This window comes from Phocoena sinus, chromosome 8 (assembly GCF_008692025.1).
Source record: "Phocoena sinus isolate mPhoSin1 chromosome 8, mPhoSin1.pri, whole genome shotgun sequence".
Taxonomy (NCBI): Eukaryota; Metazoa; Chordata; class Mammalia; order Artiodactyla; family Phocoenidae; genus Phocoena; species Phocoena sinus.
In genome coordinates this window covers 54,216,244-54,233,086 of record NC_045770.1, presented here as the reverse complement: position 1 = coordinate 54,233,086, position 16,843 = coordinate 54,216,244, and the positions used below count along the sequence as shown (strand labels likewise).

The window sequence follows — 16,843 nt, the reverse complement described above, 5'->3', positions numbered from 1 at the left end:
ATCAAAGTTTCTGAAAGCTGCTGCTAAAAGAAAAAAAAAAATCACACTTTCAATCCAATTCCAGCTCGAGCTCTTTCTTCTCCAAAGAATGTAACCAATCTTAAAAAAATATCTGTTCAGACTTAAAAGCATATTAAGTCCTAGTCAACCAATAACTAGGTTTTAGGAACCAGGGCTACAAGGATGAACAAAGGACATGGTGCAGTCCAGAAGCTACCATTCTGGGGGAAGCACAGCATAAATCACGTTAGTCAATGGTACTAAGGCATAATGACAGGAGCATGGAGAAGGGGTTTCATAGCCCATTTTGATGGGGAAGACAGGGCAGGAAAGGCTGCCACAAGGTGACACGTGAACTAAGTGCTAAGAATGCAGGAGAAAATGGGTGCAGAAAGGTAAAATAGCAGATTCCCCAGCAAGTAAAATCTAAACATAGGTCTTGGGACACTGGGATCACTGACCACACTAGACCAATCTCTCCCGGGCTCCTACAGCACTGGTCTTTGCCATTTATATTGTCTGCCATTATAATTCAAGCTGCTTCCCCAACAAGATTGTAAACTCGGAGGGGAATATCACGTACTCCGCAGACTCACTACTCATCAATGATAGTATCTTTAGACTTCTAATGGGAAGTAAATTCAACATATTGTAGCCTCTGTTGGTATGCAAAAAATTATACGCCTATCTAGACTACACCCATTTTTGCCTCTAGAAAATTATATCAAAAGATCAAAACAACAGATTCATTCCTGTAGTCCTCACAGGAATGTTAACCTCTCTACTGATAAACCTTAGCCCTTTCCCTTGCTCTTGCAAGCCAGCAAACCTCCAACTGGTACGTTTTTCCAAGGCAGGCTAAGGAAAGATATGATTGCCTATCCAAGAAAACCTTCCAAGTGTACTGCGGTGATAGTTAATGCTATCTAAATCCTGTGGGCTTATCAGCTGGGGTGAAACTCTCAGAAGATGTTGTACCTTTAAAACAGAAATGTGAATAATTAGAAGTAACATAAATGTCTAACCAGGGGAAATGTGAACAAAAGGTACGGTATTTTCACAGACTTCTTTTTTTTCTTTCTTGTCGTTTTCTTTGCATTTTTGTTTTTCTTTCTTTGTTTTCACACACATGCTTGTAAGACTTATGTACATGTCTAGAATTTGCTTTAAGATATTTGAGCAAAGAAACAGTAAAAGGGATAGATGAAGCCACTGTGATGAAATCCTGATAATATTTGAAACTGAGTGTGTGTGACCAACCCAAAAGCAATGAGCACCTCTTAAAGCCCATGTGGTTTCTAGATACCATTTTTAAGAAAAGAAAAGAACTCTTGGAGGAAATGGTTAATTCAAAGCATGGATCAGAAACGTACAAGATAGGCCTGGAACATCTTGTCGTATCAGATAACAAACCTACTAGTAAGGTTATGTCAAAAGGACTCGGAGGCCAACTTGAATAGCCTCCCACTGGCTAAAGAGTACAGTCTGAGCATCAATAAGGACAACAACCAGAACAGGTTCGAACACGTAAATGTGTATAAATGTGTGAGCTGATGATGTTCCCCCCAAATACCTTAACTGATCACTTTGAAAGCTACTGAGGAATCCACGCACTGTTTCGACAACTGGTAGATAAATAAAAAGAAGCAAGCATAAAGCCGGGGGAGGGGTAGCTGTACATTCCATTATCATTCAAGGCTGCGGCGATTCCATCCTGTCTTTTCTCTTGCACTGAAGTATTCGCAGGGCCAAGTACTAACAAATGAGGCATTGCTTCTTTTTAGCATGTGGAAAAATACATATAACGTAAAATCTACCATCTTAACCATTTTAAAGTGTAGCGTTCAGTGGCATTAAATATTCACATTGCTGTGCTACCATCACCAACATCCATCTCGAGAACGTCTCGTCTTGCAAAACCGAAACTCTGTACCCATTAAACAACAGCTCCCTATTCTTCCCTGCTCCCAGTTCCTGGCAAGTCTCTATGAATTTGATTCCTCTAGGTACTTCACTGAAGTGGAATCACACAATATTTTTCTGTCTGTGATTGGCTTACTTTACTTAGCATAATGTCACGGAGGTTCATCCATTTTGTAGTAAGTCCATGTATAAAAATTTCCTTCTTTTTTAAGGATGAACAATATTCCATTGCATGTACATCCATATTTTATTTATCCATTCGTCTGCTGATAGACATAAGGGTTGCTTCCAAATGAGAAATTCTGACCCAATGCTAGTGACAAGACGCTCAGGAGACTGGCCCTGGAACAGAGCAGTCTCTTTGATGTTGTGAACACAATCGAGGAATCAATCCAGTGATTAGGACCACAGAGCAGAAAGCTGCTAAAAGGAATTTCCATATGGCTATCTGTCCCAGGAATTGGGACCAGAAAGAGCATTTGTTTAAATACTCAAATAATATGTTGATATAAAGCCCTGGCTGCTTAGGATGGTCTAGAAACAAATCTTCAATTCACTCTAGTTTCTGAAGACCTCCTTCTTGCCTGTTCTTTTTTTCCCCCCAGCTTTATTGAGAAATAATTGACATATAACACTGTGTAAGTTTAAGGTGTACAACAGGTCGATTTGCTACATTCATATACATTCGTATCATTATCACTGTAGCTTTAGCTAATACCCCCATTCACATCACGTAATTCTCTTTTGTGGTGAGAACATTTAAGATCTACTCTTTTAGCAATTTTCAAGCGTACAATACAGTAACTAAAATTACAATGCTGTGCATTAGATCTCTAGAAGTTATTCATCTTCTAATTGGAAGTTTGTACCCTTTGATTAACATCTCTTCAATTTTCCCACCCCCTAGCCTCTGGTAGCCACTATTCTACTATTGCTTTAAGTTTGGCTTTTTTTAGATTCCCCATGTAAGTGATATCATGCAATATTTGTCTTTCTCTGACTTATCTCACTCAGCATAATGCCCTCAGGGTCCATTCAGGTTGCTGCACATGGCAGAATTTCCTTCTCTCTCATGGCTGAATATTACTGCATTGTGTGTGTGTGTATGTATGCATATGTGTGTGCATATATATATTTTTTCTTTCACATCTTCTTTATCCATTCATCCATTCATAGACACTTGGGTTGTTTCCATATCTTGGCTAGTGTGAATGATGCTGCAATGAACACTGTGGTGCAGATATTTCTTCAATACCCTATTTTCACTTCCTTTGGATATATACTCAGAAGTGGAATTGTTGGATCATGTGACAGTTCTATTTTTAGTTTTTTGAGGACCCTCCACACTGTTTCCCATAGGGGCTGCAACAATTTGCATTCCTACCAACAGTGCAACAAGCGTTCCCTTTTCTCTATATCCTTGCCAACACTTGTAATCTCTTGTCTTTTTGAGGACAGCCATTCTAACAGGTGTGAAGTGATAACTCATTATGGTTTTGATCTGCATTTCCCTAATGACTGCTGATGCTGTGCACCTTTTCATGCACTGTTGACCATTTTAACTTGTCCGCTCTTCTTACCAGCCTGGATGTTCTCTCTGGCCTACCTCTCCAGTCTCATAGCCCACTACTTCCATCATCCTGCTGACGGTCCAGCAACACCAAACTGTTTTTAGTGTCCTGCACACACTCTTCGGGCCCTTGCCACTTGGCCTCCACTGTCAGTGGTCTCTCTGGCTGGAAAGCTTTCTTCTCGTGGCTTACTTCTAGTTAGGGCCACCTCTCAAAGAACCCTTTCTTTTTCTTCTTTGTAGTCCCAGAATTTGAGTGCTTGGCACATAATGGCTGCTTGATAAATTACTGAACTAAATTATATTTGTTACATTCACATTCTCTGTTGAGAAGACAAGTTTAAAGAAAAATTCAAGGATAATGGGATTACAGGTAATTTTTATGTATACTTTAATATTGCTCACATTTTCTAATGATGTGCTGACTTTTCAAATTTACCTTTCAGAAACATTTAAGAATAATCTGATCAAGAATAAAGCGGAGGAATCACTCTACCAGATTTGACGATTCATCAAAAAGCTGGAGTTACCAAGAGTATGTGGTACTGCAGAGGGAGAGACACATGGGATGACGGATCAGTACAGAGAACCCAGAAACAGGCCCACACGAATTGCCCAACTGCTTTATGACAAAGGTGCAAAATCAATTCAGTGAAGACAGCACAGCCTGGTCAACAAATGGTGTTGGCGCAATCAGGCATCCATTGGCAAGTACTACTACTACTACTACGAATGAATAAGATCAAATCTCAATCTAAGTCTCACATCTTATACAAAAATTAACTTAAAACAGATCATGGACTTAAATGAAAAATATAAAACCATAAAATATTTGGGAGGAAAAACACGGAGAAAATCTCTGCAACTGGGCTAGGCAAAGAGTTCTTACATTTGACCAAAATAATACAACCCATAAAATGTAAAATTGGTAAAACGGACTTTATCCAAATCAAAACCTTTTGCTCTGGAAAGACCTTGTTAAGTGGATGAAAAGACACGCTTCAGACTGGGAGAAAATATTTGCAAACTACATATTTGATGAGGACTGGTATCTTGAGCATACAGAAAACCCTCAAAACTCAACAGTAAAAAAAGCAAACAATCCAAATAGAAAATGGACTAAAGATTTGAAGAGAGACATTTGACCAAAGAGAATATACAGATGGCAAATATCATATGAAAAGATATTCAACATCATTGGCCATAGGGAAATGTAAATTAAAACCAAAGGGTAAACAGTTAAACAAATGAACTGTAGTACATCCATACTGTGGAACATTGCCCAGCAATAATAAAGAATGAACAAGTGATACATACAAGAACTTGGATGAATCTCCAGAGAAATATGCTGGATGAAAAAAGCCAATCCCCAAAAGTTAAGTATTGTATGAATCGATTTATATAACACTCTTGAAATAATAATAATATATTAAAATGGAGAAGAGACTAGTGATTATCACAGGTTAAGGATGTGGTGGGTGTGGGATGGTAGAGGATGTGACCATAAAAGGGCAACATAAGGGATCATGTGCTGATGGAAATGTCCTATATCTTGACTGTATCACTGTCAATATATTGATTATCACACTGTACTATAATTTTGCAAGAAGTTACCATTAGGAGAAACTGGGTAAAGGGTACATGGGTTATCTCTTCACTATTTTTACAACTACATAGCTTCTACAATTACCCGAAAATAAAGTTAAATTTTAAAAAAAGCTCAGGCTTTGGGACAAAGCTAGGTGATGTTGGGCAAGTCGCTTCCTTTCTCTTAGGGCTGAAATGATTAAATTAAGAGATGAATGGTCTAAGCATAGTGCTTGGCACAGGTAAATGCTCAACAGATGGCTATTAAAATGATAATCAGCTAGAAATAGTACTTCTACTCTGAGAAGTCAGAAAAAGATAAGGAACCATGCGGATACAGGTAAATATGGAAATTTGGTCACAATATGTGCTGACAGCTACTCCCTAATACTTCAATCTTCTTTGTGAAGAAGGCGGCAATGTCATCCGCTAAGACTGAAGGGGTGGATTGACCTTTACTCCCAGAATCTAATCCAGTGCCTGGGACACATATATTTAATAAATGAGCTTATTTAACAAATAAAGTTTCCTTAATTCCATTGTTCTTTAGAATCAACACACAACTTTCTCCAAATTAGCCACTAGGGGGCAGTGCTGCTGCCAATCTTTTCCCCTAAATTTTTTAACTCAGTGAAAATAATAGAAAATTACAGGGCAGTGTGTGTCATAAAGTATTTTTTTCCTCAAGAAGATCTGATTTCAGCTTTATATACATGTATACACGTGTGTGTTCACACCTGTGCACATGCGCGCATGCACACATATATACATGCACATTGCAGCATGATGGGAGGGCTGTTCCTTCCGCCAGCCTCCCACTGCAATCACACAGTGATGCCCCCGAGGCAACACTCACCATTTTCCAGAGGTCATTTTTTTGTAATTCCTCCAGGGCACACAGCAAATCCTGAACAGACCTTTTACACTTTCTTATAATTAATAAATTGGAAAAGACATCGATGAAGAAATCCCCAAAACTAATCCTGGTAACATTTGCCATAGCTTCTTTCTTTCTTTCTTTTTACTCCTACACCTACCTCCTCCCCAAATTATTGATAAAAAAGAAGTAGGTTTTTAACATTTTTTAAAATAGTTGCAATAGATTTCATAAACTTCTTTTCCCCTTGTTTCAGATTCTTGATACATTCTTATAATGAAGATTTATCAATCTATAATACCACATGGCTATTATATATACCAGAATAAGCAGCAATTTGGGGGTATGTGTTTAGCAATGGGGCTAGGAAATTTCCTAGTTTGGTTCTAGTGAACTTGGGCCTCTAACGAACAGAGGGAGCTGACTGAGGTTCTAACTTAAAAGAGAAACTCTCAAAACCCTCAAAGAAAAGAAGATGTATGGGAAGACTGTTCCCCAAGAGTTTAGGGTTACACGAACCAGCTCAGTTTCAACTAAGGGAAGTGAACTTCCACAGTAGGGGAGACTTCCATTCATACCAATGGAACACATCACACCCTAGTCTAAGAAAAGCTGTTACTAGTTTGGTCTTATGGGCTTGAGCTGTGAGGGAGATGGGAAAAGGCTGAGGTCATCTTATGACTATAGGCTGTCAAGTACTTCAAATGAGAGAAAAAGGTGGTTGACCCCACAGCCTCTGAACCCGGTTATTTTGAGCTAAAGTTGCTTGGGAACAAAAATACCCAAGAAATGGATCACAAAGAGGGTGATAGAGTTGAAGTAGTCATCTGTCAATATAGATACAGTGTCAACTTGTTTGCAAACTGTTTCAAAACAAAGTTTCAAGGTTGTTTAGGGTAGTGTTCTAACTTCACAATTAAGAGTCACATTTTACTGGATACTTTATTCCAGTAGGTGGTATGGAATGGTATTACACTTTTATTGATAGTCTTCAGAAGCTCTTTGGGGCCAAAGATTTTTGTTTTTGCTTTATAGTTGTAAAAACATTAATAGCATTAGTAACATTAATAGTTTTATATTAACCTAATATAAAAATTCACCTTTCCTAATGAACTGATATGGCCCTCAAGAGGAGAAAATCTTTCTTAACAATTATAGTTCTTTGGCTACATGGACTTCTCTGAAAATGAGCTTTAAAACTGAGATGAACACTTCATTGTATCATCCCTACTATATTTAAAATCTATGTCCACTTTAAAAAGTCATGTGCTAAATCCTGAGGTTCCCCCCACCCCCCAGCAAATGATCTAAATAAGAGCCTGACTTCATTTACATACACACTCACTTGCACTCCCAACCACACTTCCTTTGAAAAACAGAATGTCACTTCCTCAATCCAGAGGCCAGAAGTCCCTTGGTTCTGATCTGGGGAGCCAAGACAGGAAACTGGTAAGCTTTTGCCTCTCCCCCCATGGACAGCCACTGGTGCAGCTGACAGAGGGCAGGGTCTATTCAGAGCTCCCTTGATGCACTGCAGCTGGAAGGCAACAGCTCGCTTCCATGCTGTGGGAATGATCCCAGAGAGTCCAGCACCGAGAGTCAGTTTAACAAGAGCATTTCATAGGAAGGGAAGAGAAGAGAAGATGGGAGACCGGGACATCTTTTAGCGATCTTAATTCCATTTCCAAACTCAGTCGAATAGCCCAGGACTGATTTCAGCCAGTTCTCAGAAACTGGCACCATCTTGTACTTTGACCCCACCAAGCAAGGCATCTTCTGGTGGAGGGGTGTGTGTGGGGGGGAAGCCAGACCTCTTCACCGCTCACACCAGGCTGTACGACCTTCCCCAGGATGTTGCCAGCTTCTCACTTAGAAAGGAGAGGCTGTCCCAGCAATTTCAGTAAACACTGTCGGTTAGCACCACCTGGCAACTGAGAACCTTGATCTCTCCCGACCCCGGACCCCAAGGACTGCACAACACAAAACACGGACCAGTTGTAGCAGACCAAACTGCAGTGTCACCATCGGGGGTGGGGTGGGGGGATGCATGTGAGAGGCACACGGAATAAAGGGAAAGAAGGGGGACAAACAAATGAGTCACTTAATACAAGGACTGCACATGCTGCTGACGCTGCCCATGATGCAGAGGCTGTGGACTGGAAGGAAGCAGGCGGCCACCGGGAGGGGCGGTCAGAGAAAGGGAAGGGGGAAAGGGTGTGAGGCGCCTCGCCCTTTGTGGGGGGCGGGCTGCGCGGCCCCACAGCCTACGCCCCCCTTTACCCCCAGCCCCGCAGGCTGGAGCCGCTCGGCGTTAGTATGGTCCCCCAGCCCCGGGAATCAACTCTTTCGGTCTCCAAAAACAATCTAATACAAACTTCAATACTGGATTTAGTTTTACAGGGGGGCTGGCCAGAGAGGTGCCGCCGCCGCGCCCGCCCCGCGGAGAACAAACCGCAGCCTCAACCTGGTCGCCAGCCCGCCCCGCCCCTCGCAGCGCACCTGTGACAGGTGTGCAGGAGCCTCACACAGCCCCGAGCCGCGGGACCCGCCGGCAGCTCCTCGCACCCCCCCCCACTCCCCAGGGCCCGCCCTCCCCGTCGGCGCCGTCCCTCCCGGAGCCCCCAGCCCCTCGGCCCCCGCTCGCGCCCTCGGCGGCCGCACCCGCTCCCGCCCGCACTCACATAGCGCCTCAACTTCTTCTCGGGGGGCGATTTCCTCAGCCAGCCGGTGCACACTACGTCGCCGCCGCCGCTCATGTTGTCGGCAGCCTGGAGCCCGCCGCGGGGTCGGCGGACAAGGGCGCGGGCGCGGGCCGCTGGGTCAGCCGGCTGGCGGTGCACAGCTCGCGGGGGAGGGAGGGGCCGGGGCGGCCGGCGGCCGCGGGGCGAGGACTAGGCGGCGCGGCCCGGCTGCCTCGCGCGCGCCCGCTCTCCCCGCGCGCACCCGCGCGCTCTCCCAGTCCGGCCGCGGTGGGGGCGCCCCGGCAGGAAGGGCGGCGCGCGCTCGCCACGCCCACAGCCCGCCGCGCCCCCGGGCGGGCCGCCTTCAAAGACGCAAACAGCGCCTCGCGCCTTTGGACCCCAGAGGACCGAGGTTTGCAAGGACGCCTGCGGCCGGCCGCGCCCCCAGGGTCTGGCTTTTTCCCGAAGCCTCAAGCAGTTAGCGGGGCAGGCGGCCGCGCCCCTGGTGGGGGTGGGGTGATGGAAAGGGACTGCGCGGCCTCGAGCGTGAATCGATTTTTCACAGGGGTCGTCAGGAAGGGACCCGAGGGCTGATCCCGTTTCCTATCCATTCCCTGAGTTTCAGGTTTCTGTGGGTCAGGTTCTGGCTGAAATTAGTGATCCGCTTCCCAGCAAGAGTTGCAACTCTCTCGCTCCCTTGGTGGGAGACGGAAAGAAGAAAACAGGCTACTACATGCTGGGCGCTTTTACATTCCTTGCTTACATGATTGTCGTCACAAATCTCCAAATTGGGTGGGCAGTATTATTCCCATTTTCCAGATAGCCTAAGGTCCCAAAGCCTTTGCAATGCAGTCAAGTTTCTAATTCTGGTCGGTGGATCGGGGTTGGGGGAGGTCCTGCTCATCTGCTATTTAAAGTGGGAGAATTGCTTTAATGGCTGCATTAAAGCAGTTTAAGGTCCTCTTATTACCAGAAAATAAAGTCCAGCTGGCTCCCACACTGCCTCTGGGAAAAACAATTCAGTAGAAGAAAATTCTTAACGATTTGCAGAATCAAGGAAACAAAAATGAGTCAATGTACTATTTCATAGTTAATTGGAAGGCAAGGTGGTGTAGAGCAAGAAAATTCCTCAGAGCTCCAACTTACTGACAGGTTATGAGAACTCTCTCGGGCTCACATGATACAGATGCCTCTCTTACTGTGTTGTGGTGAGACTTAACTGAGATAAAGCATGCGGAAGCACACACCTGACAAATTGAGCAGTGTGGTGGGCATGGTAGATAGAAGGGGAAAAAAACGCCAGAAACCTTTGGTAAGGGCTCTTTTCAACTCACAAAGTACTTTTACAAGCAGCATTAAAAGGGAGGTCCTCTCCCCAGCTTCTTTGAGAAGTGGATAGTAACCCATTATATCAATAGGGAACCGCCGCGGGCAGATGAGTAGAACCAGCATCTTACATTCCGCCTACAACTTTAAGGCTGTTTTGTTCATTTCCCTATCTCTGTGCAGCAAAGCTAGTTGTTTCAAACAGTTGGACACCCTTCTCATTTTACAGATCTTCACTGGGTTGGGGAAAGCTCAACCACTTCAATCAGTTTGTAAAAGCTAATTCTTTACTATATGCATAGATCTTCTAAGCCCCCGGCAGGGTTTAGAGATCAGCAAACCTGGATCCAATATTTCACCGACTTCCTTCACTATCCGGTGTGCTACTGGATTGCAATTAAAACCAGAACAGTCAGGCTATAGCTGGAACCAGAGCCTCTTAGCCTCCCAACTGAGGGATCCTTAAGCCTCATATAAGGGCTACCACCAGAATTATGGCCATTTTAATCTCTGGCTTTAAGTACCTTAAAACCCGTGAGACAAATATCAAAATATTCAAAGCCTGCCAAATCAATCAGGAGGCGGTGACTCCGGACCAAAATAAAGCAATCATCTGACTTCATTCACTTCTGAGTCATGGTGCCAAGTCTCAGGGATTGCAGAGTCTGAGAAATCTGCACGGCTTGTTTGCAGCTGAGGTTTGTGATACAAGTCAGGCATACACGGGCCCTATCTTTCCCTAGAAGAGTAGTCTTCTATTACGTATCTTTTAATAGTTATAAGATTCAAGACAGACTGGGAGACCGTTCAGCAACGGTTAGTTGGGAGTTGGGCTGCACTCGGCCAGAAACTTTTTTTAATGAATAGAGTTTATTTATTTTGGGCTGCGTTGGGTCTTCGTTGCTGCATGCGGGCTTTCTGGAGTTGCGGCGCGCGGGGGCTACTCTTCGTTGTGGTGCTCAGGCTTCTAATTGCGGTGGCTTCTCTTACTGTGGAGCAATAAGGTGCGCGGGCTTCACTAGTTGTGGCTCACGGGTTATAGAGAGCAGGCTCAGTAGGAAGTCCTCGGCCAGAAACTTTTGAGGGTCTTATTTTGTTCAGCAAAAGACGCCCACCCCCCACCCCCACCTCCGCCAATATTGTTATGTACAATTTCATGTGGAAACATGTTTGATGTTTTGAGGCCAATGACGAGAGGCCTTGAAATACAACAGAGTATCAACTTCAGACATCTTCTCTGAACATAGCCTTCCTTCCCCAAAGTTTAGAGGAAGGGGCTCTTCTTGCTGGTCTACCCCCCATCCCCCAACCTTTTTTATTACTCAGTTGCCAGCACCCAGCTCAGGCTGCTCTTCGGCGGAGGGACTGCTGCTGAGGTCCCGGGCTGCACCCCGCTGTGGCTCAGTCTTCTGAGCCTGAAGTATGTGCCAGGCCTGGAAACAGCCTTCGGATAGAACGTTCCTGTCTGGGCTTCTGGGCCTTTACTAAGTCCTCTCCACTCCCTGCTGGTTTTCTGTTTTGTTTTTTAACGCTCCTTGGTTTTCACTGGAGAGAAATGGAAAACGAATTATTTGAATGGTTTATTTACATGAAGATCGGCGCCATCTATCGGAACCAGTTGGGATGACAGCCTCCCTCCCCTGGACATGCATCCCTAGTCTATAATTCAGGCAATTTTGATTAAAGACCACCGGTATTTCCTGGGGGAATTAATGACCGGCTGCAAGGAGCGCTTTGGGCCATTAATTCTATATTCTCATTAAATCCCCAGGAAATGACCCATCTTATGAGGAGGGCTTCTCTGGAGGAGCGTTGCAGAGATTAGAGAAATGCACACCTGGGAGGAAAGCATGGGCACCACGCTTTGCTCCCGCCCCCCCCCCCCCCCCAAAGCCTGAGTTCTAAAGGGTGCACTGTGGCTTTGAGTGTCGTCAGCGACAGCCTGCATCCGTGCCTGTCTGGGAGTTGAGGGTTTGTGGCCAGTGGCAGGTGCATGGCTGGTGGCACGCTCCCAGAAGCGAGTTGGAAGGGCTGGAAGGAGAGCTGTCCTCAATTGCACACCAGGCCGGGTGATTAATACCGCCCACGCTAAGCCTGACGTCAGGGATCGGACTGGGGATGGGGAGGGATGTTTGTGTCCTAGCCCTTCTGCCTTTTCTCCCTTTCAATTTAGTTGACAGGTTGATTTCAGAGCTGAGTGCTCCCTGCCAAGGTCAGTACGACCAGCTGGGCCCCCTCAGCTGGTGACTTGCAGGACACTTGTCTCTCAGGCATGTTGAGGTGGGAGCCTCTTTAACCCCTGGGTGCTTTGAGCCCACTTGGTTCCTTCAATCAAATTACTCCCACCTACTCAAATCAACTTTTGGCATCTGGCTGGGACTAAGATCTGGAAGTGGGCTTGGGGTGTGGTTGAAGACTGAACTGGGTTTCCTCCCTGCCTGCAGCTGCTAACATGTCTGAGAGTTGCTTGACATTACACCCAGTGGGAGACATTTTGGAAATAAGCTTTCTTAAAGTAAACGTTTAAGTCGTTCCCCAGTTTCTCCTTTGTAAAGAATAAGAACTTGTGCTAATTGCTTCGGGGCAGTTAGGCTCCTGGGACATTTCTGCTGACAAAGTGGTGATATCAGTGTACCCACAGATCATGCTGCAAAATCAATTGGCATATTCTTGGAAGAACAAAGACTGTCAAGGTCCCTGGGAAAGTGCCTTAGTACTCCAAACGCTACTTTGCATGATCACTCCTTACTTCCTTCAGAGAGTACTCCTACCTTGAATTACGTCTTGAACATATGTCAAGACCCCTTTCCCTAAAATTCACTGTCTCCAATCCCCAACACAGTTGTTCATTCTTAAGATTCACACTGCACCTATATAAACTGGGTTATCACACTGTACTGCAAATATCTGTTTCCCTGTCAAGGACCTGTGAGTTCCTTGAGGACACGACTGCATCTTCCTCATTTTTGTATCCCTAGAACCTCCAAGCATGGTGCCAGGCACAAAACAGATGCTCAGTAAATGTTTGAGAATGAAGGAACCAACCCTTAAAGGATGACAAGTGGGAGCTATGGACCCCTGGGGCATCTAGAACTGTTTGATCATTCACACCAGATAACAGTATCTGTGAAGGACCTATAAGCAGCTGAAGTGTTTAAACCGCAGGGACTGGCCTGATGGGAAGGGCTGAACAGCTGGAGGTAATTCTATTAAGTTTCGCTTGTTAACCCTTGGTTTCCAAATCTATCATACAGGTTCCCCAGATAACCTCCTGTCTGGGACTAAGAATTAATGTCACTTGCGGTTTATCTGATCTCTGGCTTCGTTTTGATAATTCTACCAGGCTCTATCACTTAACCCCTTGTACCAACACTAGCAAGGCTGGAGGAATCATGTTCCCGAACTCAAAGTGGGTTTCACAAAACAGCTGACCAGAAATGCCCTTTCTTCTGCACCAAATGCATGCATAGTTGCTGTGCAGGTTTGCTAGTCTTTGTTTTGCTGGGGATCCAAAGGCCACAGGTGATTATCTCATCTAACTCTCTAATTTTAACCAGTTATCCAAGACGAGTGTTGGACCTATACAGCCAATGATGTGTTGGTAAAAGTTTAAAACCCAGCTCTCTGGTGGTGGTAGTAATCTTGATTGGTAGTATGTGACAATTTTTGCGGAGCAAATACTAAACCCCCCACAATTCTTCCCCCCAAACAATTTCAAGCTATCAACTTCATGTCTCTGAATGCAGAGTTAAGAGATGCACAGTAATACACCTTTAGTATTTCCATCAAAAAGATACAATAGACGTAACGCCAAGAGCAAAGATAATAGTAAAATGTATTAAACTAATTAGTAACTGAGGAGTTTTATTCCCTTTGTTTTTATATAACTTACTTAATTGTAAGTTTATATGACTTAATTTTTAAATTAAGGTATCATTCACATACCATAAACATCACCCTTTTAAAGTGTACAACTCAGTGGTTTTTAGTGTATTCACGAGTTGTGCAAATATCACTAATTCAAAACATTTTCATCATCCCAAAAGAAACTCCATGTCCATTAGCGGTCACTCCTCATTCCCCCAACCCCATCCCCTGGCAACCACTAATTTACTTTCTGTCTCTGTGGATTTGCCAATTCTGGATATTTCATATAATCGGAATCATATACTATATAGCCTTTTGGGTCTGACTTTTCACTTTGTATAATGTTTTCAAGGTTCATCCATGTTCTGATGTGTATCAGTTTTTCTTCATTCCTCTTCATGGCTGAATAATATTCCATTGTATCCATGTACCACATTTTATTTATCCATTCATCAGTTGATAGACATTTCAGTTGTTTCCACTTTTTGACTATTATGAATAATCTTGCTATGAACCTTCATGTACAAGTTTTTGTGTGAACCTATGTTATCATACTCTTGGCTATATAACTAGGAATTGAACTGCTGAATCATACTGACTCTGTGTTTCACTTTTTACAGAACTCTTTTAACTACTTCCCACAGTGGTTACATCATCTTACATTCCCACCAGCAATGTTTGAGGGTTCCAATCTGTCCACTTCGTCTCCAATACCTGTTATTTTCCACTTTTAATTGTAATTTGATTTTAACATTATTCTTTAGCAATCAGCTTGCAAATTTTTCCGTAACTTAACAATCCATTCTCACAGGCTGCTACGAGCCAGCCCAGCATACCACTGCATACAGCCCTCCACAAAAAATCCCACTGTCCTTCTCTTTAGTCAGTTCCACTTCTTTTTGCTGACAAGAGTGATACTCAACAGATGTGGATTTCCTTCTTACATTCTTCCTATAGAAAACTGAAACAGGAGATCTCAGGTTTTTTTCTCTTCTGGAATGAAGATTTTTAATTCTGGAGAATCACAAGGTTTTCAGCTCTACCAAGCACTCTGGGCAGAACAGAGTGTTTCCCTCCTCCATTTATGTTGAGAAACAAAAATAAAACCCAAAATGTGTCTTCCTGACACCCAGATGTATCTTCTGGATGAGCTCTCAAACGGTTGCTTCAACAGGGCAAACAGCTGTGGTCTGTTTCAACATAATTTGATGTAATCAGGGTTAATTTTGGTGATGCAGTATCTCTGTAGCCTGTTTTTTAACTGGATTACTGTTGGGTCAACAATCATGTGGCATTACATTTAGTGGCTGAAACAAAAGCCAGAATTAAAACAGCTTCCCCCCAGCACCCTTCTAAATGACAGCCCCACTGGAATTGGAAGTTATGAGGCACATTTAACATAATTAACTAAAAACAGAAAGTAGCTGCAGTCAAATTACATGCAAGCTTCTCCAAGGTCCAGTGTCCACTGAGAAAAGAGCTGGAAACTTACTTGTTGTTTTCTTTTCCTAGAGTCGTTAGAAACATGTTGGCAGACATCATTATAACTTCATATTTGGAACTGTTTCTGAAGAACAAAGTCTTTATCTTACTTTGAGATCTGGCCATGAGTGTTTATGCCAGCCCAGCAGCAGGGTTTGGGCTGCTCTAGGCACACACACTTTCTGATTTAGTCTCTTCCCACTTTTCAGTTTCGGCGAGTCTGAAACACAGCTAAGGCCCGTGACAAAAGCCATTCTTAAACAGTTCTGGAAAGCAGAATCTTCAAAAATAGATGTCTTGGGAAGCTGCCAAATGTGTTGGTTCTTCAAAACCTCTTTAATCCAATTTTGTAGTTCAAAGAAAGGTCTGATGTGTATCCAATCCCCTCTGTAAATAAGTCTCCATTCATTTGTTTTTGTGACTTAGAGTATCAAGAAACTTGAAAAGCAAAGAAGTCATCACTTACCCTCCTGCATCTTATTTATCAGGAATTCCTCTTCTAAATAATTTCTTGATCAACAAATATTCTAGAATAGTATGTGTGACGAAAAGGTAATGAGGCTTAAAGAGTAAGGAGAATTCTTTCCGTAAGTCAGACGGTGTACTAATGTCTTTTACTTGTAAAAGCAGATACGCATTTAAAATTTGCTTAAGCCCCAATAGGGAATTTACTGGGGTTTTTTTTTTGTTTGTTTTAAAAAGAGGCATATCCCATGGAACCCAAGAAATAGTTGAATGTGGCCTCAGGAAGGGCAGCAACCAAGGACTAAATATAGCAAGAACTAGGCAGCCAGTCTGTGTGTCTGTCTCTCTCAGAGGCCATATGGTTTTTCATCCCTGAGCATTTTGCCTTCAATTCTTTCTTTCTTCAGACTTTCTCTGTCTCTTAAGGTACATGTTTGTCTTAGAGCTCCTAAGTTTACATGTTCCTGGTTCAAGCAACTAGTCCAGACTGTCTAGCGTTCTCAACCCCAATTTTCTAAGAGAAAATGAGACTGCTCCATTTGGGGTCAGGTATCCATCCCAGTCCTACCAGCAAGGGAAGCTCATGTCCCCAATATGTCTGCTGGGGTTTTATTGGCTAGGATAGGGGTGGGGGAATTCTCAGAGGAAAGATGGGTTTGATAACTAACTAGATACCTTGAAAGGTGTTTAATAGAGACATGAACACCAATCTTGTTTCTTGCAGGACATACCCAGTATCTATCATTTGAAACTCAGAAAACACTTAGGTATGTATTTCTATTCAAGTACAAAATGTTTATATTCCTATATATATTACTTGGGAATGATTATTTATGTACTTGTTATTCAGTTTTTTTAAAGTTTTAAATAATTTTTATTGAAATATAGTTGATTTACAATGTTGTGTTTTTTTTGGTTCGTTGTTTTGGCTGCATTGGGTCTTCGTTGCTGCACGAGGGCCCCCTCCAGTTGTGGCGAGCAGGGGCCACTCTTTGCTGTGGTGCGCGGGCCTCCCATTGTGGTGGCCTCTCCTGTCGTGGAGCACGGGTTCCAGGTGCATGGGCC

At 43.6% G+C, this 16,843-nt stretch overlaps 1 protein-coding gene across 7 annotated transcripts in view; it reads right to left on the bottom strand.

Annotated features, from left to right (window-relative positions):
- Positions 1 to 8,842, bottom strand: part of GAB2 (GRB2 associated binding protein 2) — a 177,118-nt gene extending 168,276 nt beyond the window's left edge. For 6 of the 7 annotated variants that reach the window (XR_004351014.1, XR_004351015.1, XR_004351016.1 and 3 more), the window contains exon 1: positions 8,639 to 8,842. Coding sequence is in view for 1 of the 7 variants with exons in the window: in XM_032639502.1 (XP_032495393.1) it covers positions 8,639 to 8,713 (75 nt within the window). In the remaining 6 variants the exon portion in view is untranslated. The remainder of the gene's footprint in view (positions 1 to 8,638) is intronic. The other variant, XR_004351018.1, reaches the window with a different exon arrangement.
- Positions 8,843 to 16,843: the final 8,001 nt, after the last annotated feature.